The sequence below is a fragment of the Ixodes scapularis genome, unplaced genomic scaffold (genome assembly GCF_016920785.2).
Source record: "Ixodes scapularis isolate PalLabHiFi unplaced genomic scaffold, ASM1692078v2 PGA_scaffold0__279_contigs__length_252992795, whole genome shotgun sequence".
NCBI classification, from domain to species: domain Eukaryota; kingdom Metazoa; phylum Arthropoda; class Arachnida; order Ixodida; family Ixodidae; genus Ixodes; species Ixodes scapularis.
Window position 1 is genome coordinate 156451952 of NW_024609835.1, and position 25852 is coordinate 156477803.

General features: G+C 46.4%; 1 protein-coding gene across 1 annotated transcript in view; it reads left to right on the forward strand.

Annotated features, from left to right (window-relative positions):
* The window catches only part of LOC8051494 (adhesion G-protein coupled receptor D1), a 215315-nt gene that overhangs the window by 167713 nt on the left and 21750 nt on the right, over window positions 1-25852 (forward strand). The window contains exon 12 of the mRNA XM_029995101.4: window positions 4190-4256. Within this exon, the coding sequence (XP_029850961.2) occupies window positions 4190-4256 (67 nt within the window). The remainder of the gene's footprint in view (window positions 1-4189; window positions 4257-25852) is intronic.

The following is a 25852-nucleotide window of genomic DNA, read 5'->3' on the forward strand; positions in this document are numbered from 1 at the left end:
CGTGTACAAGCCAAATATGAACCCGGAGGTTGCCAACACGACAAGGGACGGATCCCATTGTCAACTTGGAACTTTAGAACCAGAGAAAGCAAACGATAGAGGGGGTTCCCAGACTCACCAGCTCTTCCAGAAGCACAACACTGCTGTTCCTTCGAGCATGCATGTCAGTAGAACGACTCTTCAGCGTCGCCGGAGATGTATTCTCAAAAAAGCGGGGAAACATAACCGATGAAAATTTTAGTCTAACGACTACTGAAAAGAAAACAATAAACCATGAAACAAAAGCGGTTGTGTATTTGGCCGTCGTCAAAGCAACTAAAGAAAACGAACTCGTTACTTTTGAGGTAACGTAACGCGTTCCTTTTTAGCCCAGGTAACTCGAGCAATGTACTTAGTTACCTTTTCAGCTAGTAACAAATAACCTTATTTAGTTACTTTTTTTGAGTGACGTGTGCATGTTTAAGTTCAAGTGACTTAATCCAGCATTAATTGTTCTCTAAGCTTAGGCGTGAAACAAACGCGAGCGAAAATCTCGTCGCGTTGCTATGGCGTATCAGAATGCCGCGCCGCCACGTCACTTCTATGGCTGCGCCGCTCGGCGACGTGACGCGACGTAATTTTCTGCTCGCATGTGTGTTTCCCGGTTTAGGTGTGGATAGCTGAATTTGGCACGCCGCGTGGCGGCGGTCAACCGAAGCAACACCACCTATAGAATAATCAAGGACTGTGAGCTATACAATTTTGACGTCATCACTGTGAGATCGAGCGAAGACGCAGATTGGATACGAGCGCTGCGACAACGTTCGGCTGGACCTCGTGTCCAATCAGCGCGTCGAAGAACGCTGGGCTTCGGGCTCGGGTCCGATTGCTGACTTGGCGCCATCCGACTGCGATGACGTTACATGAAGGAAGAGGAGAATGTTCTCAGGGCTCGGTTATTCTATGTGGTGAGGACCGAAGTGTCTAGCTCGAGAAAGCTAATTATTTCATTTTCGACGAGTCAGTTCAAAACTCTCAGAATTGATACGCCGCATGTGCGTTATATGTTGTTCGTATTGATGCGTGTGAATGTCCAATCAGGTGCGCAATTCTGTTTTTCTTTTCTTTTAAAGAAGGACGTCGTTTTAGAGAACGTCCACACTTTATTATCACACTTCATTATGAGAAAAGCTGAAATTATTGAGTAACACGAACGCTGCGGGAAGGCCACTCTTCTTGATGACATCTGAACGCACATAAACGCTCGTACGAATCCTGGACACCTTTCCACGGTCTTCTTAGACGGAGCTTCGTCTCAGATGCGCGAGTCGCTCAGCCGAGCTGAAAATGCTTCTTTTTTAGGCGATCACGTAAGCGAAACGTAATCGACACTCGGGCACTTCGTGATTCACGGCAGCAAACGTGCGAGGCTTTGTTCACCCTTAGGTGCAATTGACACGCCAGTGTACACATGGCGTAATGGCACGCTTGCGCAAGCGGAAAATTGAGCTCAGCGGTCGGCGGCAACATCACCGCTGTCTGGCGACCTCTTTTTCTGCGGAGTTCGTCGCGGGAAGGTCTCACTTTCTAGGCTCGAATAAGCGAAGTTATGAGGCTTTATTTCTATTTTATATTTTTACATCGCGCGTAGCTCATAATTTGCTATATTACTGCGCTAAACGTAGCTCACATTTAGCCGCAAAACAAGATTTCAGTAGAGCTCTTGCTTTTCGCTTATACACCTGCGTCCTCTCTCGCTTTCTTTCTTCTTTCTGCTTTCTTCGCATTTGTCTTCGTTCTTCATTGTACACGTGTGTGCGCACGCATTTTGCTCGTGAATTATTTTCCTTGCAGGAAATTTGTAAGTGTCAGTGAAGCATAAGTAAACGAATTTAACTCATTCTAACATAGCAATTAAGCTTTTTTTTGCGCGTAGTCTAGCGCATTAACCCATTTCTACCGCCGAAAGTGCGAGAAATGTGTTAACCCTTGAATTTTGTTTCTTCTGCTTGTCTGCTGTACACCCGGTACAAACCAAGAAATGTTAAGTGCGTGTACCTTTGTTCCATGTACGGTCGAGAACGATATGAAAAAGCCGAAGCGAGCGCGTGGGTTAGAAGACCTGCAGCGCTATCTATCAGAAGAAATCTCAGCCGTCATTGAATATTCAGCAGCTGTTAAAAGTCTTATTGTCACACAACCCTTGACAGGCTGTTTGCCGAGTTGATGCTGATTTCAGTGGCCACTGTAAAAACGTTTTGTGACAAAGAAAACAACAACAAAAAAAAAAAAAACACGCGCGCCTAAAACTACGGAGTCGGCTAGTTGAGCGATCCGTTTTCAGACGTTTGATATCAAATTCGCGAGATGGACAATCAGCAGTTTATATTTTATTTCATTGAGCAAGGAAACATAATGCACAAAAAGCGCCGAAATCGGGGTTGACTCGGCTGTCGTTTGCCGACGAAAAAGGAAGTAACGACAAATATCGAAGAGCTTAACTTCGCAAACCATAACTTCGATGATGACTCAGCTTTTTCTCCTTAGATGGCGTTGGGGGTCTTCGGAGTCACGCGCTCGTCTGGGTTTTCAATATTGCTCGCGACTCTATTATACAGTATTATAGTGATACGTAAAGAGTGGTGACTGAAGCCCTATCGCGCCCCAGCTCTTAGGGTTCACGACACCCGCAAGCTGGCGCAGTGGTGCCCAATTAGTTATACATTCGTTATATTTGTGCCATTAGAGATTGGCTGTGGTTTTATTTACTTATTTCTAAAACTATCAGTAGCTTCGAATGTTTTCAAAAATATTACGGCTGCGACTGGGGCTTTGGCAAGACGAACGACTTGGCAGCTGCCATAACGGCAGCCAAGGGGGTCAGAAAAGGGGGTGGGGCGGGGCGGATGCGGCGTGCTGTTGCCGTCATCGTGTGAATTTCTCAACGTTCTTTCTTTGTGCAAAGGTGAGGCGGTTAAAGCGTAACCACGTCGAGAGTGTGTCAAGCGTCTTTTGAGCGTTAGCTGCGTCGCCAAAAAGCTTTTTTTTTTTTCTTTTTTTAGTAATGCAAGCGAGCTGGCGCTACGAACACGACCGTTTTGTCTTGAACGACGCTTTCCCTGCTTTCACTTCTCTAGCGTGCGTACATTGCAGGCTCGTTTGAACGTTTGAAGCGTCGACCTCGCTGTCCTCTTTTGTTCGCCTTACGGTAAAATGAAGTGTGCATTCCTACAGACGCTTGCAGAAAGAACAGTTAGTGTTGGTCTGGTTGTCTCTGGGGTCACAATAAATATTTGTGCATTTTTTTTTTTTTATTCTCTTGTTGTTCGGTTGCCTCCTTTTTTCTGCTGAGTGTTGCAGTCTTAAAAATATATTGAATATTGTGCATGGTCTGCTCTGGGATTTAGAATTTATTCGTGCATCTAGGCAATCGATCTCTACCTAAAACAAAACTCTAGTTAGTCACGGCAGACTAGGTGGCACAAGCTACCGCCTGATACGAACAGAATCTGCATGATATTAGTAGTGCACCCATTCAAATAGCAGCCATCTATGTCTCTATCCATGTAGTGAACGAAAGCGCCTAAACAGGAAGATCAGAACAGCTTCACAACAGCCGCTAGGTGCGCTGACAGGAAAGTGAGCCGCTGGAGCCTATGGGAGTGGCCACTCTTTACGTCACACCATATTAATTTATGATTGTACTAAGGGGACGTGTTGTCGCCTACGCAAAGTTTGCTTTGCGTGCACCTTGAAGTTATACTAAAAAAAAAATAAAGTGTTAGTTCGCTTTCCTGCAGAACGCAGCATTACAATTAGACAAAAAAAAATGTGATGTGCGCATGAATATTGCACATGACGTATCCACTTGTCAACATTGTCCCTATGAACATTGAATTTTTCAGTTGTATTTCTATTATCAACTTTGTCATTCCCTCAAACCCTTCTGTTTTTTTGTTTTTTTCTTCCGTGGTTGGTTGTTTTCGTGTTCTGCAAAAAAGTTAACTGACATATAACTTCTTTTTTTAAGTGCAAGACACATTTTTTAATTGTAATTTATTTTAAGATATCAAACTAAAATAATCATTGTTTTTTTTCTAAAACAACCCATAAGGTTGCATTCTTTGGCATCCTATATACCGGTGAATGTTGATTGAAGTGCCCTGGGCAATTCGTGCGATTCACGCGAATTTCTCCACTTTTATTGCAGTTGCTGGCTGTCCATTCAGCGCGGAATGCTGCTGTCTTTTATCGTCCCAATTTCCATTCTCATCGTGGTAAGCTCTTCTTGCGTGTTTACTCAAGTTGGGAGACAATATTAAAAAAAAAAGAGAAGTAGTGCTGTGAGAACAAAAGAAACATGAAAGCCGTTTACAACTCCCTGTAACGCCGAATTAGAGCGCAGCTCTTGAGGAGGAGGGAAGGGTACTGAAGGGGGGGGTGTCATGGTGACCTCGGGGGTCACGTGATCTCGGGGGGGTCACGTGACCTTGACGATGACGATTTGATGACGTCATCAGTGGCGTCATTGATGACGTCATCAGTAATGATGACGATGCGGATGCCAATGACGTCATCAGCGACGTCACTGATGATGTCATCAGTGATGATGACGATGACGATGCGGATGATGATAACGTCATCAGTGATGTCACTGATGACGTCATCAGTAATGATGACGATGACGATGCGGATGCCGATGACGTCACCGGGTTGCATGAAACCTGGATTGCATGCAACAGGTTGCATACAGCTCGTTACATGCCAGTTGTATGCAGCAGGTTGCATGCAACCCAGGGTGCATGACAGCTGCATGCAACAGGTTGCATGCAACCTGTTGCATGCAACTCCTGAAGGAACCCGGGGTCCTCCCGAGGTCCTCTCGAAAAGACCCGAGGTACTCCCGAAGGACCTCGGGTTCCTTCGGGAGGACCTCGGGTCCCTTCGGAAAAATTTACCCATAATGCACCGGGCGGTTACGCCGACGGCGACGGCGACGGCGACGCCGCTCAAGCCGGAAACGGGCGCCTAAGAGTTGCGCTCTAAAACACTTCTCTGAACAGACTGTCAGGTACGTACAGTGTGTTTCCCGAAAGGCCTAATCTTATTGTGCGAAAAGTACACATTGATCAGCCGAGGAGCTTTGCGGTGCACATATATTGCGTCCTGGATAATGAAGGGTTTTGTTCGTTGCTAACAATGACATGTCTAAGTAAGAAAGAAAGACCTTGAATTGCACGTGTCAAATATAATAGAAAGAATTGCTACATACCTTACTTTTCAAACGTCATGATTCGACTAGCGTTTTACTGCCTCCCCCCCCCCCCCCCCCCCCCCCCCATTAAACTAACCACTGTGGTTTCCATGTTCCGCTTGCTGCATACAAGCGCAAAATTTCAATACAAAGCAGAGTTCAATCTCTGACTATAAAAAAACGATAGTGTTTCAAGACTTATTTTCATATGTTCCACACATCTGAAAGATGCGGGGAACATTAAAGATGAAATATTCATCATTAAAGATGAATAATAAGGTCTCTTTTTTTATTATTCCCGTTAGTTTCATTGAGCCTTTTTCTTTCTTCTTTTATTGCAGGAAATTTTTTACCAGGGTTCCGTGAAACAGCTCACTGGAGCATATTCTTGATTATTCAACTTTCGTGTAACATTTTGAGGAAATTTTATTTAATCAAATATCAGAGGGGAGAATAAAAATTAAAATTATTTAAATCGTGATTTAGGTCACACTAGTTTCAATGTGATTATTTAAATCAAACATTTCCCCCAAAAAAATTTGGAAAATATTTTTAGTTATTGTTTGTTTGTCATTTGATACCTTCTATGTGGATTTGTTGTATATTTAAATCAAAAAATCATCCAGCAAGAATCACTTGTATGTATAAGGCTGGATACGAGTAAAAAGAAGTGATCTTCCAAGGATTTTCATGCATTGAACCTGATTACTAACCTCGATTTCGTTCGTCAACTACGTAACATCCTATTGCCACAAAGTCAGAACGCAAGAAAAAAAAATAGAAGCGTGAACGGGAAAAGCAATGTCCTGTTGCAGTCCAAGTAGAACTCGAAGGAGATTAAATACGGTATTTTATCTAACTAAAGAAAAAAGCTGATTTGTTCTAGTATGGCGGGGGTTAGAGCAATTAAACGTTGTTAATTAAACTCCACTTTAGATTTTTAGTAATTCTTTTTTATGCATTGTTCAATCAATCTGCCGTCATGAAAAATACACCTAGTAATAAAGAGTTATCATTTCCTAGCTCCAGTGATTTAAATATAAGTAATCTCATATAAATCAAAGAAATGTGGTTTGACTCATTTTTTTTTGCAAACAAGTAATTAGTTTCTTCAACATTGCCAAATATGCTTTGCTCATTAGAAGAGCACGCCGTAAGCAATCGTTATTGATGTAACACGATAATGCATAGGATTGTACTTTAAGACTATACCAATACTTAAAAAGATAAAACATCGAGGACGGGGACGGAAACAGGACTTCTTTCATTGAGCAGCAACATAGAATGGCACAAAATTTATAACTGTCCCCCAAAGGTTTCAAAGTTCTTGAAGAAGGAAAGAAGAAAATTGTTAAAAAAAGGGAAAGGGCAATTGACTATAAATTCCAAAGTTTAAAAAGCGCTGGCCTCACGATGAGGCACCAGTAATCTAGTTATCTCTGGTGCTACGAATTCGACTTCTTTCATTGTCAGTGATAATGAAGGTAAAGAAATGTTATTGTTGGGGGGAGGGGGGGGGCAGCCCCCATGGCAAATTATTCAGTGATTTGTTTTCCAAATCTGTTGTTTTGCCCGCCCAGTATTCTAGTATCAGAGAAATTAGGAGTACAGTCATCGCACGTGCGGCTGTGAACGACGATTGCGTGAAAGGACTCGTTTGAAGCCTCTGATGCTTCCAAGTTGTGGTCTGTGAGTCGATGGTAAACGTATATCCCAGTTTGTCCGATGTGCTGACTGCCGCAGCTTAGTGAAATTGAATAAACCTTTCTTTCTTCGCACTCTACGAACTTTTTGGCATGTTTTACATTGCAACCTCTGGGACTGTCGCTCCCATTAAGCCTTTTACGCAGCTGTTTAAGGCGCATACGACAGAAAAAACCCACACTGGTGTCGCACTTGGACACGATAGATCTTATATGGTGCGCGGAATCGTGCATGTTGGGGATCACAGCGAAACGACCTTTCTTTTTAGCAACTGAGCGCGGAATTTGTGGCCTGAGAATGAATCTCTCAAGGGTGGAATGAAATAGGTCCTCAGGGAGAGCCTGCTTTTTCCAACCTCTGATGCTGCAACTTCAGGCTACTTTCGGAGAAATGTGTACATGACTTAGATAATGAGGACTTGAAAGTTACCGCACTATGCCATGCTTAAAGGGCAACTCCGGTCCATACTTTCGATTTCGGGATTATGACTGTTTTTAGCGCAGCCAGCGTCCTTGAATTGCAAGGCGTAAGTTTTTTTCTCGTTATTGTGCGTAGTTTTAAAGATATCGACGCCTCAAAGTTTTGTTTGGGGCGCGGCCAACAAAACCGAAACTAGCCGCTCGAGGCCCCGGCAATACTGGAAATAAGCCGCTATTTGGACGTGACGTCAGGATCGTTCTCGTTCAACGAGTACGCAGGCCGAGCGGCACCTACTTCTGTTGCGCTGCCGTCTAAAGATAGGATGTAAGCTGATTTTGTTTTAATTCTGTATACCTGCTAGTTATCCAGCATATATAGCAAAAGCTAGTGCGTATACCCAAAACCTAGCGGCTGTAAAACCCGTGAACTCGTTCGGTGCCGTACTCGGCGGCCGCCGCCGTGCATGCGCTATGCCGTGCTCGTCGCTTGAATACCCAAAGGCTAGCGACTGGAAAACGAGTGAACTCAATCGGTGCCGTACTCGGCGGCTGTCGCCGTGCGTGCGGTCTTCCATATTCGTCGCTAGGCCTAAATTGTCATCGGGGCTCCGTGGATGGAGCGGCGTTGCTCTACGCCGCGCTGTGAGTGACGTACAGTATTGGGGGCCCTCTCGCTTTCGCGCTGCGGGTGAGTCCCAGACACGAAGCCTTGAGGCTCTAGGGCGTGTGCCGCGGCGCCCGAACACACGTGTGCTGGGCCGTGCACGTCTGTCTTTTCGTTCTTTTTTCCTCGGGCGCCTAAAAGCCGAAGCACAACAAAGTCCACTCATCGAACTGCGTTCACCCACACCTTCTCCAATTTCCGGTCCGTTGGAAACTTGTGAAAAAGCACCTCCGGGTTGCGCAGCGGGTTGTTTGAGCAGCCCACAGCGCTACAAGTTGTACTCGGCATTTTTCGTGGAACAGCTGGGCAGTCTTGGGCGCACCGAGTTGCTCGCTAAAACGAGTCTTGGAGTCCTCACAAGGGCAAATAAACAAAAGGCTATACCGAAGCTAAAACGGCTAAACACGCCAATCACAATCCGAAGTAGCGGTGGCAGCGGCTCAGAGAAGCGCACTCCGCGCAACGCACAGACCGGAGGAAAAAAAGAGGACCATACTGACGTCACGGCCCAATGTTGCTTTAGCGATTGGCAACCCGCTGGCCGCCCGCTAAGAAGCAGCTGCTCACGGCGGGTCGCATTTTTATTATCGGCAGTAGTTGAGAATGCAGCGTCCCCCGGACGTAATATTTTGTTTGTGAGGGTAAAAGCGCTCAAAAAGCCGTTTACAATTCCCTCTAACGCCGAATTAGAGCGCGGCTCTTGAGGTGGGGGGAAAGGCGCGGAAAGGGGGGGGGGGGGGGGGCACGTGACCTCGGGGGGGGGGGGGGGGGGGCGGGGGGTCACGTGACTTGGAGGGCCACGTTACCGGGGGGCCACGCGACCTCAGAAGGAGGTCACGTGACCGGGGGGGTCACGTGACCTTGCAGTTACGCCGACGCTGACGCCGCTCAAGCCGGAAACGGGGGCCTAAGAGCTGCGCTCTAAAACAACGGGCGAGTAAAAGAAACGAACAACACAGAGCGCTACTTGCAACTGAAGTTTATTCTCAGAAAACACACATATATATACACCGTGAAATCGCGACATGAACTACAGAAATGCGACATCACCCAATCAGTGTTTGTCTGTCCGCTATCTACTTTACGAAAGATTTTAAAAACGCCACCTCAGAGCCAAACAGGGCTATCGATGGAGCGCTGACACACGTTCCTTCAACGCACTCAGATATGAAAAAAAGCTTCGGATATCTCCCTTGTCATTTTGTTTCGATTTCGACGCCGTTTTGTTTCGACGCCGCTCAGGCTGGAAACGGGCCCCTAAGAGCTGCGCTCTAAAAATAAGGCGAATTGAAGCGGAGGATTAATTCAAAGGTGTTGTCGACTCTGAAGATCTGAGGGTGATGATATTAGGCAATTGCATTTGTACATAACGCCCCAAAGGTTTTGGCCAAGAGCCAATTTTTGAAATTATGCTGCTGAAAGGAACTCCATCCTTGTGAGTCTTTGTACAAATACTATTTTTCAGGACTACCTATGACGTTCTTAAGAGACGTCCGTTCAGGGAGGAACAAAGTTCCTTTACCCTCGAGCGCAGCCTAACCGAAGAGCTGGTTTTGAATGACTCAGTATTCTTCGAGAGGGCATCATGAGCCTCTTGAACAAAGACACTTCCTCCAAAATAACAAACACACCCGATTTGTCTACTTCAAGCAATTTTAAGTGTTCTTGGCGCAGTTCTTGAACAGCCGCACGGAGTGGAAGCCTGCTTTGTCGAGGGTATGGATAGTGACACACTGCACGCACTGCGGAACACTTGCCGTTGATGTTCAGGTATAGACGATGCGACCTGATGCACAGAGGCTAGCTGGTCCACCTTTAAAGGGCTACTCCACCGATTTTTTCATTGTCTCCGATTTGTTTGAAATTTTGCTAAACTAACCAACAAACATCGCGAAAATAGTATCCCAAATATTAGGTCAAAATATTGTTTTTTCGCGAAGTTATTGAATTTACAGTTTTGGTCCTCACCGTGTTTTTCAAGCTCGAAGTCTCTACTGGCAACAATGAAAAAGTGACGTCAGTGGCAGGCGGGGGTTCACTCTTTGGGCTGCAGATTTCGTTTTAAACTGATTCGAAGCAGTTTCATGGTGTCAAATGAATGCTTGGGAAGCTCGCTGCAGTACCCGCGCTCCAGCACGGAACAAATGATTGGCATATTCTATTTTTTGGCTGCTTGCTCGACTGGCAAGCCTGCCTGCCACTGACGTCACGGCCCTGAAAAGCGCGCGTATATTTGAATGTTGGTTTTTGCATCATTTTCATTTGCCGATTTCGAAATAACTATTATGAATTTCGCGATTCTAAATAGCATACCGGAGAGAGTAAAGGCCGGGGAGTCAGAAGATATAGTTAGTTGAGGTAGCTCAAAAAATCGGTGGAGTACCCCTTTAAAGAAGGAAGATCCAAAGCAAACTTTGGTCCACTCCACAGCAGATCCCCTGTGGCATCGGATAGTTGTTTCTCTGAAAGTATCACGGGAGGTTCAATTCATGTGGTTTTTACCTGTAGACGCAATGTGTTCACTTCTTTGAGCAGTTTTTTTTTTTCTTTTTTTTACGATGCTTGAAGAAAACTGGCAGATGAATCCATGAGAAACATGTACTCTGTTCGGGCGCTGAATCCCCTCCGGAATGATTTTTCCATTTGAGAGGGAAGCACTCTTTCAATCACGTGATGTTCATGAGAAAAATTTTTCTCGTAAACTGCATTACTCAGTAGCATGAAGCCCAGTTGTTGCAGTCTAACCCAAATACCAGATGTACACAAGGATGAGGCAAGTCCTTGAGAAGGTAGAGGCCCAGAGAACGCAGTCGGAGGCGAAGTTGGGTCATTTTTGAAATGAGGATGGCAGCTTCCAGAAAGGACGCCGGGTTGAAGACCGAAGAAACGCTGTTGGGGTTTGGACGAAACATAACTCTAAAAATGTTGGCAGTAATAATTTAAAACGAGCGTGTTGGTGGATAAATACGAATACTTGAAAGGATAAATCATGGAGGACGGGGACCGAAACGGGACTTCTTTCACTGAGCAACAACATAGAATGACTCAAAATATCGAACCGCCCCCAAAAAGGTTTCCAAGTTCTCGAAGAAGGAAAGGAGAAAATAGTTAAAAAAGAAAAAGAGAAATTTACTTTAAACCTAAAGTTCGAAAAACGCTCGCCTCACGACGAGGTATCAGTAATCTAGTTTTCTTTTTTTTGTGTTAGGAAATTGACCTCTGTCATTGTCAGTGATGATGTAAGTGCAGAAATATTCTTGTTTACCTATTGATACTAGAATACTGGGCCGGCACAACAACAAATTTCGGAGAGAAATCATTTCATCATTTGCCATGGGGACGCTCAACAACATTTCGTTACCTTCATTATCACCGACAAAGACAGAGGTCGAATTCCTAACACCAGAGATGACTAGATTAATGATACCTCGTCGTGACGCTAGTGTTTTCTAAAATTTTAAATTTATAGTAAATTTTCTTTCCCCTTTTTTAACAATGTTCTCCTTTCCTTCTTCGAGAACGTTGAAACCCTCTGAGGGCGGTTATATATTTTGTGCCATTATATATTGTTGCTCAATGAAAGAAGTCCTGTTTCCGTCCCCGTCCTATTTCTTTTATACTTTCAAGTATTCTTCTCTGTTCACCAACACGCTTGTTTTCAATTATTAAGACTTTATACACACTTTAAAACTGTTTATCTAAGCCTACGAATCTATTGCTTCCACAAGAAAAAAGAAATTAATAATTAAAAGGGAACAAAAACACCCAACGTATTTTATGCTCACGATGCATAGTTTTCACCAATTTATTTTATGATTTCCATGGATGTTACACAGACATTGCGAGTGATTCGAGTGTTTACTACGCTATAATGGGTTCCAAGATTAAACCGAAACACGTGAATACAGAAAGATGCCCTTATGTTATACTTCACTTTTGTATATATGTTAGAAACGTCATATGCATTTTTCAGAAGTTATTTGACTTTAAAACACCAATTAATACTATTCGGGAGGAGTCGCATTATTATAATCTAATAGGACAGTGAATATTATCAGAAAAAGAATTTAAGAACATTATGCGCTTCTTAAAGGGATACATCAAGAAAATCTTAAATATACCAGTCGTGTTCAGAAATGGGTTGGATATGATCCACAATATCCGTAAATGACAATCGCACGTTTTTATGTTGAGCCTGGTGACTGTATTTTTCTTTATAAACGGCCGACTCTGGCAAACGCTCGCAGAGCAGCCAGCGGAGAACAGGTCACATCCGCAGCAATCGTGACATAGTTTGCCTCGGGACCTGACGTCCAGACGCAGCGGACGCTGCAAGCTATCCCAGCCAATCCCGTTTTTGTGGACGTAGCCCGTGATACGCTTTCCGCGCGTCGCTCTGCCCCCTTTCCAAGGTCACGTGACGTCCACATGGCCTTGGATAAGCCCCGACGGCTCGTAGGATCCGCTGAAAGCAGCCAAAGCACACCAGCGATCGGGCCACCGAAAGTAACCTTAAAACTGCCTTTGTACATATTTTGGGTCACAGGTTAATCTTGTATATTCTTGTAGAGGGACAATAGCGACTTCTGGGCAGACATGTACAAGTTACACAACAAAAGTAATTAAGTAAAGTTACTGAGTGTTCGCCTCAAAAGCTATTGTAGTAAAGTAGAAATTACTCAGATAGAAAGTAATTGAGTAAATTACTAGCTACCGTAAAAAAGTAGTGAATTACTTTTGAAGTTCCTTTTATACATATTTGTTTTTACGGTAACGCAAAAGTACATAGATTTTTATCCGTTAGCGAAATTCTGCTAGCCAAATACGAAGCATTTGGATACATGGTTTTGCGCGAAAAAGACGGACACGAGAGAGAGAAACAAACACGAGTGCATGCGCTCGTATTTGTTTCTCTCTCTTGCGTCCGTCTCTTTTGCGCAAAACCATGTATTCAAACGTTCACCAACTCGCCCAACAACAAACTATTTTAATATACAAAGCAGCTTTTTTGTACTTTTTTTTTGTTTTTTCGTCAATGATGTACTGCGGATGTATCATTTCTACTTTAAGATTAACACTGCCAGAGCTTGATTTCGCAGACAGTGTTTGCTTGTTTACAGTGTTGCGTAAAGTGCATCTAGAAAGTGCTTGAAGTAACGCACAAATTAAATGAGGTTATGCACTTCAAGTAAAAGAGTAAGTACACAGAGTGCAATGTAAATTACTATAAATACAATCTACTTTCAAAGTAAAGTACAAGTACTTTTGAACCCAATTTTTCATGGTGACCTTTCATCACATATACAGTGTTTTCGTGACTGGTATGCATTGCTCCAGGAATAATCGGAGGTGCATCAGTATTCTCGAAAATGGCGACAAATATTTGGTAAAGTCAAATCGTCAAAGAGTAGTCGTTTTAATCTTGCTGACGAACTATTTAACATGATTATCTTGTAAGGCACTTATTTGTATCGGTCTTATAGCCACCATTACTTCACTCGGAGAAATGACCAGATAAAGTCTCGAAAGACGATAGCGCGTTTTGACAAGACGATAAGCTTTTCTTTTTCAAATTTGGGAATATACTTTGAAGTCGGAAGTCGTACTTTCCTCGGAATGTACCATAAAAAATAATTTAGTAAAGTACATGCTCAGAAATTGTACTTCAAGTAAAGTACAAGTTTTCTAAACCTGCTTCAAGTAAAGTACAAGTTTTCTAAATGTACTTTAAGTAAAGTACAAGTTTTTTAGACCTACCAGTGCTGGGAAGTACTTTAAGTACCACGTACTTAAAGTACGTCCCAACACTGCTTGTTCATTTTTTTATGTAAAAACGTTTGGGGAATTACCCCTAAGGTTTCTCAAAACATCTTTGAACCTTAGAAGACCTGTATATTCTAAGTTTTGGGAGGAAAGGCAATGGCAAAAAGGTCACCTTTGTGCTGCCCTTTAGCACGCGATTCTTTAAGTACAGCACACACTACGGGAGCACTAGATGAGCTTCAGAGCAGGTGCTGCACTTTGTTGCCTCCTTTCAGTGATGAGGCAGGGTGCACACCTCCAGTAGTGGGCGAGAGTTTCTACATTGGGGAGAAGCGGGGACAAGCCTTTTCTTCAATTGCTTCAAGTCTCCTTGAGCTTCGGGACACAGAGAAACGCCTATCTTCAGTGATAATACCGGAGTTACTCGGCCTCATTTGCGACGTGTCTGTCCGCTCCCCGCGCCTCGTAGCAGAGTTGTTGCGGTGGGCGACTCGTGAAAATTTAGAGGGTTTCGGACCCTCCAACGACTCCCCCCCCCCCCCTGCCTATGCCACATGCTTCCCCCCCCCCCCCCTTTTTGCAAATATCAGCTAATCTTCCAACATCTTATCTCTTTTTGTGCAGGCATTTTGCTGATACGCAACCCTATCACTAAAACTCGAAAGTAATTTGTAATTTATTTATTTTACATTTTGCATGTTACCCCGCAGTGCCCAGGGGCATTATTGCAGGGGGGGGGGGGGGGGTGAGGATACATGTGCACAAGAATTACAGTCGTCAAATACAGAAACACATGAGAAAAGCAAGTTCGCAAAAAACAATTGTGTTGCAAAATTATAACACTCCAACGAATGAATCCACAATGGTATTAAGCTTTAGCCACCAATATAATTTTCCGTACAAGTAAAGGTAAGAAGACACAAAGCACACCAAGCATTCTGAATGCACATTCACAAAGAGAAAATTTACTTTCCTTATTCCCAGTTATCACGTGACAGTTTATGAGAAAAATTATCAGAGGATGGAATTGAAATAGTTTCCTCTGGCAATTCGTTCCATTGCTTAACGGCATTGGGGAAAATTGAAAATTTGAATATATTTGTCTCAGCTGAAAATTTTCTAATTGTTTTGTTGGAATGATCTAATCTGCGTGACACGAAGTGTGGCAGTTCAATGAATTTAGTTTTATCCAGTTCAGTTTGAACATTATAGATCCTATGTAAAAAATTTTAAACGGAGGCGGCGTCTTCTAGAGTTCAGAGCTTCCCAGTCTAAGTGACGTTTCAGGGCAGTAACACTTTGCTTGAAATTGTAATTTTTTGTAATGAACCTAGCAGCTTTGCTCTGGATTTGTTAATTTTTTTGTTCTAGATAGCGTTCTTTAGGGTCCCAGAGCACGCAAGCGTACTCTAAAATAGGCCTCACATTAGAAGGAAAAAGAATGTTTTTTTTTAAATTGGAAGGACAGGTCGCGAAAATTCCTCCTCAAGAAATTTAGCACACGGTTAGCTTTGACTGTCATGTAGTCTACATGCGCGCTCCACGATAAGTTTCCCGAAAACTGAACACCTAAATATTTAACTTTTTCCACCTTTTGTAGTGGGGCGCCATCAATTGAATAGCTTAAAAAAACAGGTTGTCGTTTTCTTGTACATGTTATATGGTTGCATTTGGGAATATTTAAATTCATTTTCCATATTTCGCACCATCTTGTAAGGCGATCAATATCTTCGTGTAGCTCTAGACTGTCTGAATATGTCTTTATTTTGCGGTATAAGACGCAATCGTCCGCATAAAAACGAATGCTTGACGTAATATCTGTAGAAATGTCATTTATATATATTGCCACCCGCAGAGCCGAGAAGGCAACGCTCGGTCACGGTCTTCTAGAAGATTCCCGGTCATTCTCGCAGCAGACGTAACTTTCCTTCTGCTTTGTTATTCTCGAAAGTGCCAGTTCATCCTCGCCCCGAGCGCGCGACGCTCGAACCTTCTTTGCCGAACTTTCGAGATAGTGACGCAGGGTAGATAAGCGGCTCCCGCGACCTTGTCGAGTCAGTCCCAGTCTCGCTAGCGCTCTGTAGTGCCGCCGAACCGCCGCCCGCTTTTCTGCTACCTCGACGCCCTTTCGTTATTTATTTTTGGTTGGCACAAGTTCGCCCAGTAAATCTTTATTTTCAGTTCACTTCTCGGCTTTTTGTCACCTTCGTTCGTGACATTTCTGGTGGAGGTGCGGGGTACTTTGCACAAGTTTCATACGGTCTACTGCCGAAGAAGACCAACCAGTCGACGAAGCCGACCATGGACCCCCAGTCGTCGCAGACCCCGACTGTCGCCCCCGTCGTCTACCTGCCCGTCGCCCCTCGTACACCGACGTCCTTCCACGGCGAGATCTACGAAGACGTCGAAGATTGGTTGCAGCAATACGAACGGGTGGCGCTGCACAACCAATGGACTCCGGAACAGCGTCTTCAAAATGTCTATTTTTCCCTCGAGGGAACGGCGCGACAGTGGTTCGAGAATCGTGAAACCTCGATTACGTCATGGGACCAGCTGAAAGGAGAGCTCCGAGGGACGTTCGCCAGTCACCACCGAAAAGAGAGAGCCGAGGACCTCCTTCGGACGAGGATGCAAGGCCCCAACGAAAGCGTCACCAGCTTCGTTCAAGACGTCCTGCGACTGAGCGCGCGTGCCGACCCACAATCCACCGAAGACAAGAAGCTGCGTGTCCTTATGCGCGGGGTGAGGGACGACATCTTTGGGGGCCTCGTCCGCTACCCACCGATCACCGTCGAAGCGTTTGTCACGGAGGCTACGAACATGGAGCGCGCCCTCCAAGCACGCGCCTCCTACTACCAACGACATCCCGGCGTCGTTGCCTCCACACTGCTTAATGACAACATCGGCGCCCGTACCCGTGACATCCGTGACGTTATCCGAGACGTCGTCCGAGAGGAGCTCCGGAAGCTGCTCCCCGCTGCTGAGCGTCCGGCGTCGCTGTCAGTCACCGAGATCGTGCGCGACGAGGTACAGCGGGCCTTGCAGCCTGAAACTCCAGTCAACGAGCAAGCCCCTGAGGAACCGCGGCTGACCTACGCCGCCATGGCCAGACGACCGCCGCAAGCTCCCCGCCAAGCTACGGTGCCACCACGACGTCAACCTCCAGCGCCACAGTACTTCCAACGTCGCGAAGAACGGCAGTACGTGCGCCCGGAAAAACCAGCACCCAGGAAAACCGACGTGTGGCGAACGGCCGACCGACGCCCGCTTTGTTACCATTGCGGGGAAGCCGATCATGTCTACCGCCGTTGCCCGTACCGGCAGCTGGGGTTACGAGGCTTCCACCCCGACGACCCGCGACCACGTTACGGAGAGCGACCCAGGGACATCGACGAATACCTCCGCCGTTCGCCATCCCCAGGACCGTCTCCCCGCCGCGGTTACCGATCGCCATCACCGCAACGCCCTGCATCGCCTCATCGTAGGTCCCGCCGAGAGAGCCTGTCTCCCGTGTCCCGCCGGGAAAACTGAGCGCGGCAATACCGGGAGGTGGTATTGCCGATGACGAACGACGCCAATATCCTCCACAAACGTCGGAGGGCTCCCACACTAGCCACGAGACGGATAGGAACGACGGTTCTTCGACGGTGTCGAATAACCTCGACGTTACCATCGACGGCCACGACGCGAAGGCGCTCATCGACACCGGAGCAGACTATTTGGTTTTAAGTGGGAAGCTCTCTCGCCGCCTTCGGAAGGTGATGATGCCGTGGGATGGCCCGAAAATACGAACCGCCGGCGGACATCTCATCACACCAGTGGGAAGGTGTACTGCGCGCGTGGACATCCACGGAGAGACCTGCCCCGTGAAATTCGTCGTCCTCAAAGACTGTTCGAGAGACGTCATCCTTGGCATGGACTTCCTCTGTGAGTACAGTGCGGTGATCGACCTTGGAGCAAACAGGTTGACGCTGCGAAAGCCGGTGCTACCTCCGGAGGAATCCAAAACGTCGCCAGCCGCCGTCCGAGTCATTGCGGACCACGTGAACCTGCCGCCACGGTCGAGTGTTCGTGTGCCCGTCGTGACCGACGCAGTTGCCAGCGGGAAAGTCCTTCTGGAAGGCAACGTCCAACTGCTTCTCGGAAGAGGAATAGGCGTCGCAAGGGGCGTAGCAGAGCTGCAGGATGGACGTTGTGTGGTCCTCGTGACAAACTTTCGACCGGAGGCGCAGCATCTCACGAAAGGTGCCACTATAGCACACGTCGAGGAACTCCGGGCCGACGCCGAAATCGCCGCGATCTCCGACGAGCCCTCGCCATGTCAGCCGTCCAGTACAGTGCCGCCACAGCTCGACGTCAACCCCAAGCTCAGCGCCACGGAACGACGACAGCTCGGAGACCTCCTCGCTGAGTTCGGCGACTGCTTTGCGACGACGTCGAGGGTGCGCCAGACAACAGTTGCGAAACACCGCATCATTACCAACGAGGACGCGCTCCCTGTGCATCGGCCGCCGTACCGGGTCTCCCCAAAGGAACGAGAGGCCATTCACGAACAAGTACAGGAGATGCTCAACGACGACATCATTCAGCCTTCAAGCAGCCCGTGGGCCTCTCCAGTCGTGCTGGTAAAGAAGAAAGACGGAACGCTTCGATTCTGCGTTGACTACCGGCGGCTCAACGCGGTCACGAAGAAAGACGTGTATCCGCTCCCCCGCATCGACGACACGCTGGACCGGCTGCGCCACTCCCGATACTTTTCGTCGATGGACCTTAAGAGTGGCTACTGGCAGATCGAAGTCGACGAACGAGACCGAGAAAAGACTGCCTTCGTCACGCCCGACGGACTGTTTGAGTTCAAGGTGATGCCCTTCGGACTGTGCACGGCGCCGGCAACGTTCCAACGTGTCATGGACACCGTCCTGGCAGGCCTCAAGTGGCAGAGCTGTCTCGTTTACCTCGATGACGTCGTGGTATTCTCGGCCAACTTCGACGAGCATTTACGACGCCTTCGGGCCGTTTTAGAGGCAATCAGGACCGCAGGACTCACCCTCAAGCCGACGAAGTGCCGGTTTGCCTACGGAGAACTGAAGTTCCTGGGCCACGTGGTGAGCAACGAAGGTGTAAGTCCTGACCCTGAGAAGACTCGCGCCGTAGCGGCCTTTCCACCGCCCACCGACAAAACTGCCGTCCGAAGATTCCTTGGACTTTGCGCATACTACCGGCGATTCGTTCAGGATTTCGCCAAGCTTTCTGCGCCGCTAACGCACCTTACGAAAGACGCCGTGAACTTCGACTGGGGTGAAGAACAACAACAGGCATTCGACGAACTAAAGCGACGGCTCCAGTCACCACCGATTCTCGGCCACTTCGACCAATCAGCCGAAACGGAGGTCCACACGGACGCCAGTAATACAGGACTCGGAGCGGTACTGGTCCAACGACAAGACGGTGAGGAGCGCGTGATCGCATACGCTAGCCGGACGCTGTCGAACGCGGAACGCAATTACTCAACGACCGAGAAGGAATGTCTGGCCGTCGTTTGGGCCATCACGAAATTCCGCCCATACCTGTACGGGACTCCTTTTCGGGTGGTCACCGACCACCATTCGCTGTGTTGGTTAGCGAGCCTGAAGGACCCATCGGGACGCCTCGCTCGATGGAGCCTACGACTGCAAGAGTACGACGTAACCGTGGTCTACAAGTCAGGCCGAAAACACAGCGACGCCGACTGCCTGTCCAGAGCCCCTGTCGAGTCAGCTGCCGGATGTGCCAAAGACGACGACGACGACCACTTTCTTGGCGCGGTGAGCATTCACGGCATGGCAGCGCTCCAGCGGGACGATCCTGAGCTGCGTGCATTGATCGACCACTTGGAGGGACGAGGGGGTACGATTCCCCGAGCCTTCTCACGTGACCTGCCAAGATTCGCCGTACGGAGAGGTATCCTCTATAAAGAAAACTTCGGGGACAACAACTCGACGTGGTTGTTAGTGATTCCTGCTCGTCTTCGAGAAGAGATCTTCCAAGCCTGCCACGACGACCCAACATCTGGTCACCTTGGCTACAGTAGGACTCTTGCTCGAATCCGAGAAAAATACTACTGGCCCAAGCTTCCGAAGACTGTCCACCTCTACGTCCGTTCGTGCCACGAATGCCAACGACGCAAGAAACCACCGACGAAGCCGGCAGGTCTCTTGGAACCGATCGCGCCCCCGACTGCACCATTCCAGCAGGTTGGAATGGATCTTCTCGGACCTTTCCCACCGTCGGCGCAGGGAAACCGGTGGATAATCGTGGCAACTGATTATCTCACCAGGTACGCTGAGACAAAAGCACTCCCGTCGGGGACCGCCGTGGAAGTAGCCAAATTCTTCGTGGAGTCTATCGTTCTCCGACACGGCGCTCCCCAAGTCCTGATTACGGACCGAGGATCCTCGTTCATGGCGCAACTGACACAGGAGATACTCCGCCTGAGCCACACCGACCACCGCCGGACCACGGCATACCACCCGCAGACCAACGGGCTGACGGAGCGACTAAACAAGACCATCTCCGACATGATTTCTATGTACGTGGACGTGGAACACAAGACGTGGGATGAAGTGCTGCCCTACGTCACGTTTGCGTACAACACGGCGATTCAAGAAACTACCGGCGTTACACCCTTTCAGCTGGTGCACGGCAGAAAGGTGACGACGATGCTCGACGTCATGCTGCCCCACGACCCGACGGATGACGGCACTGACGACGCCCAGCTGGTCACCCAACGAGCAGAAGAAGTACGCCAGCTAGCCCGTCTTCGAATAAAGGACCAGCAACGTGTGGACGCTGGCCGGTACAACCTTCGCCGCCGCGACGTGGAGTTCCAGCCAGGAGACAGGGTATGGGTGTGGACGCCTATTCGCCTCCGCGGCCTCAGCGAGAAACTGTTAAAACGCTACTTCGGACCCTACAAGGTCATCCGCCGCCTTGGGGACTTGAACTACGAGGTGCTCCCCGACGGAACTCGCCCATCAGGCCGCCGCCAGCCACGACCCGAAGTCGTCCACGTAGTTCGACTCAAGCCGTTCTACGCGCGTTAGGATTGTGAAACTGCATGTTTGTTTTGTTTCGCCGTAATTGTTTTAGCCATTTCCGTTTTCCTTTCGTTTTGCATCGGGGCGATGCACTTTTAAAGGGGGGATAATGCCACCCGCAGAGCCGAGAAGGCAACGCTCGGTCACGGTCTTCTAGAAGATTCCCGGTCATTCTCGCAGCAGACGTAACTTTCCTTCTGCTTTGTTATTCTCGAAAGTGCCAGTTCATCCTCGCCCCGAGCGCGCGACGCTCGAACCTTCTTTGCCGAACTTTCGAGATAGTGACGCAGGGTAGATAAGCGGCTCCCGCGACCTTGTCGAGTCAGTCCCAGTCTCGCTAGCGCTCTGTAGTGCCGCCGAACCGCCGCCCGCTTTTCTGCTACCTCGACGCCCTTTCGTTATTTATTTTTGGTTGGCACAAGTTCGCCCAGTAAATCTTTATTTTCAGTTCACTTCTCGGCTTTTTGTCACCTTCGTTCGTGACAATATTAGGAATAAAAGCGGACCTAGCACTGATCCCTGAGGGACCCCTGATGTTACTTCTAAATACGACGGCATTTTCTCGTTAACTAAAAAAGCCTGTCTTATATTTGTAAGATAATCAGTAAGGCAGGTAATAATGTTTTCAGGGATATTCAATCATTTTAATTTGTACAGGATCAATTTATGGGGGACCTTGTCAAAGGCTTTTTTGAAAATCTGAGACAACGCAGTCTACTTGCTCGCCTGTATCAAAAAAAGAAGAAATGTCGTGATAAAATTCGATGAGCTGCATATCACATGATAAACCACTTCGGAAGCCATGTTGATAAGGAATAAAAAAGTTGTTTCTGTCCAGATGTTTTATCAGGTGGCTGTAGATTATATGTTCTAAAACTTCCGAGCACACACAAGGAAGAGAGATTGGTTTATAGTTTTCTACCATATTTTTTTTACCGCTTTTGTGGGCAGGAGCAAGGTGAGCTGTTTTCCATTCACTTGGTAATTTGCCACTTGATAATGAGTTATCAAATAATACAAAGAAAAACTAGACAAAATACCGGAACACTCTTTTAATATGCGACCTGGTATACCGCCAGGCCCAGTGGCCTTGTGAGAGTCAATAGTGTTTAGTAAATTAATAATTTCATCTTGGCAAAGTTCAATATCCAACATGCTGTCCTCTAAAGACTCAAAAATGTCAGAAGGCTTATTCACTATAGGAGGCGAGAATACAGAGTCAAAATAGGTATTGAAAAGTCTTGCTTTTTCAGCCTCATTACCTATCATTCGTCCCGAGTCGTTGATAGTTGGAATTCTTGGCTCATCTTTGTTCGAACTTTTCACGTACCTCCAAACTTCCTTCGGATTTCATTTGAACTTATCATGAAGAGATGCTAGAAACCCATTCTTGTAGTGAGCTTCTAGCATCTATTGAATTTGAATATAAGTTACTCGGAAAAAGTAATTAGAGTAAATTATTAATTACCGAGATAAAATGTAATTAAAAGTTACTAAACTACTGAGAAAGTAGTTAAACTACGGTAACTTGAGTAGAGTAGTTGAACTACGTAAAGTCTTCTTCTGGGACACACAAAAGAGAGTCTCGGGAAGGGGAGAGTTCCTCCTTCAGCTCTTCTCTCCTCTTGTCCGGAACCGAGACAGTATTGTCATTACCTGTCAAGGTTCCTAGACAGGCATTGCAAACGAGGCGTTAGCGACAGCCACCAGGTGCTCTTTGCTGATCGTTTATTTCGTTTTAAAATTCCTTTTCGTGTCTTTTTCATCAAGATATTGGTGTGTCTGATGTGATAATGCTCCCTTGAACACGAATAGATCAAGAAATAAGCATAGAAATTTTGTTGTACAATCCCATAGAGCCGAAAATAAAAAAAACAAAAAAAAAACTTGAATGAAATTTACTAAGGATTCGCTGAGAAAAGACAAATGCTACGTTACACTGAAGATTTCTAATTACAGGGCTTGTCTCGAAGAAAAATTGCAATTGCTCTGGTATTGCGGCATATTAGAGAGAGCCAAAGAGAAAAAGCAATTACGGAGTGCTCTCGATTGTACAATCTGAACATCAAATACTTAGTAAACTATAATTACGATTAATCAAAGTCCGCTGCTTTCCTTTTTTCTCCTACATTTGGATAACTTATTCCAAGACTTTGTCAGGGTAAGCCTGACAAAAGATTCCAAAGCGCAGCAGCGTAAAATAAGGCTTGCGCAAAAAAACAAACAAAAAAAAACATTTATAGTCTTAGCAACGCTAATGCATAAACGGAGTATGTAATTCTAGTGCGTATGCGGAGAATGCCTGTTGCAATTATTTATTATACGTTCAGAGACTCCCTGAGAGCTTAAGACAACGCAGGGCGTGGTGTATTATGAAATCACGCTTCCTGCTTGGTGATTGGTTCTTCCGCAGGCTAATCGAGTAATTCAGCACTCTCATTGGCAGCGAAGCGGTAATGAGCATATTTTGGGGGCCGAGCCTCGTCTTGCGTTTCTTAGACCGTCAGGGACTATTCGCGACTCCAGCGACCTATAGGGGGCGCCACCACCAAACAAACATGGCGGCTGAGTCCAGGTCGCGTCGGCTCGGCTGGGCGGCCTGAATAGGTGGCGCGTTCAATTTAACAGATTTCCTTTTGTTTAATGCCCGATTTTATAGTTATTTGAACTGAGACGGTTAAGTGCAGCCGGTGCGCATAAACTTGCAAAGCATGGTTTTGTTTTCCCGGTGTTTTTTGTTCTTTTCATGTCAAAATTTCGTTTCGGAGATTTCGTTCAAAACCGAAACTACGGGCTCCGGGGAGGCGGTAAAATACTAATCAGTTTTGACCATCTAAGGAAAGTGGCAGTGACTACAGAATTCTTCCACCGAGAGTAATTTTCAGCTAACTCGGATGCCTCGACCATGCGACTTCTCTGTCCGCGAAATCGAGCTTTTGTGCGTATCCGCGTTTAAGAAACAGCTCCAGTCGTCTGCTCGGTCAACAACACAGGCTGCAGGAAAATTACGAAAATTAAGCAAGCGCTCCTTGAGCCAAGGAGCATGTTAACTCGCCGGCATCCCACTAAGCAGCTGATACTCGTATTTCAATTCAGGTTTTAGTAGCAATCGAGAAGTCATTTTGACGAGCGGGTTATGTATTATATTACGTACTATGTCCCACTAAAACGATATTAGTATATTCTTCGGGTTGAAATATGAGCTTAGTTGACTAGATATTAGGTGAACTGCCGAATAAAAGTCTATTTGACAGACAGAGAGATTCTACTTAAACTTAGCCAAATGGTTCTAGCCGGCAGCACGGAGACAGACTGAAGAGAGTCTTCATTGGAATTCACTAAAAAAAAGATTTTTTTTTTTGTGGCCGGTTAATTTGAGCAATGTAGACATATATTGCTGCTGGCTTTGACGGGGGTATAATATAAATATTGGAGGCGCGATAGATCAAAATGCCGTGACAGCTTCTAACGTTGCGAGACGCGTCCCCCATCTTTTGAAAACAGATAATTTCCCTCATTCATCATTTGCAGCGAGCAGGTTTTCCTGAATCAAGTAATTTCGAAATCAGCCCAACTCCTTCAAAGTGGTCCAGAGGCTTTTTCGACGAAACGCAGCCAAGATGAATAGCCAACGCACCGACCATGCAGCGTGGGTGGCTCAAACTTGAAGCTAATCGAACACAACCAAACTCAAGAAAAGAGCCTATCGAACCTTCCTATTCACTTGACTGCAACATTGGTGTTCCCTCCAGTGAAATGCCTCGTCTGTCGTCCTCAGTTCACTGTTCTACATCCTTATACAGAAACCCTTTATCAGTTACCAACTAGTCGTCACTTTGAATCTGATTCGAGACAGACAAGAAATCAAAACGTTTTACCGTGGCTCCTCCCCCTCCAAGAAATCGAAAGCACGTGACCGTGTGTTGTGGGGTAAACGGTCTTTCAAACACGTGATGGAAGGAAACAATCTACTGAGGCTTCACCACACTGATGAACACTCAGGCGGACCTACGTGAAATTACACTGTACGCCATCGCGCCGACAACACCTGTCCGCGAAAGCCACCAGAGACGCGGAGGGGAGAGGAGCGACCTGGACCGGCTGGTTCCCGGTTTTCCCGCTTGGCGGCGTCCGTTTTGCTGGAGTCGCGAATATCGCAAAAAGTAAAACATAGAAATTTTAGGGTGGAATCCTCGGATCAATGTTACCCTCTTCATTTTTGAGAGCCTCCAAAAATTAATTCATTTCCGTACCATGATATCAGGAGAATATGTAGAAATATAATTGTCTTATTTAAATGAAAACAACGTAGAAGCTCTAATGAGCAAAGTTATTTTTTCTTACAAAAGCAGTTTCTACGCCTTACATGCGTATTGCTTATCATTGGTAGTCTTCCGTCATCGACACCTCTAGGAGACCGCAGAGACGCAGATTTATGAATGATCGCGGTTTGTTCGAGAACTAAACATTCCCCTTCATGGGAAAGCATTCCATAAAGGCGCTTTTGTTGTATTTATATTTTCTAGTAATTTACGTTTTGGAGATGAGTTTCCAAGAAAACACACGGGTATCTGTTCGAGAGATCTGAGGTATTAATGAATTAAAGATTGAAGCGGAATGTTTCCAACTTACAACTAACCGCAACTTAACGCTTTTCTTATAGAACTACGCTATTTCCCAAGTATCAAATAACTAAGACAGTTGTTGTTTGCGTGCTCTAACATTTCATAATTACAACGTATTGTGCCCTTAACAACAACAACAAAAAAAAACTTAACAATTCTCAAGGTAAAAATACTGCTGACTCTTTTCTTATTGCCAATTCTTATGCGCAGGGCTGGGGCGTTGAATTTGAGAAGGGGGAAAATTGTCCCCTATTCCGGGAGATCTCGAAGGAAACTCACTGCGACCAATTTCGGAAACTAAATTTTGGAAACGAACTTTTTTTAGCTCAAGGGGAAACAGCTTAGACCATTTGCAGCTCAGTGTCCTT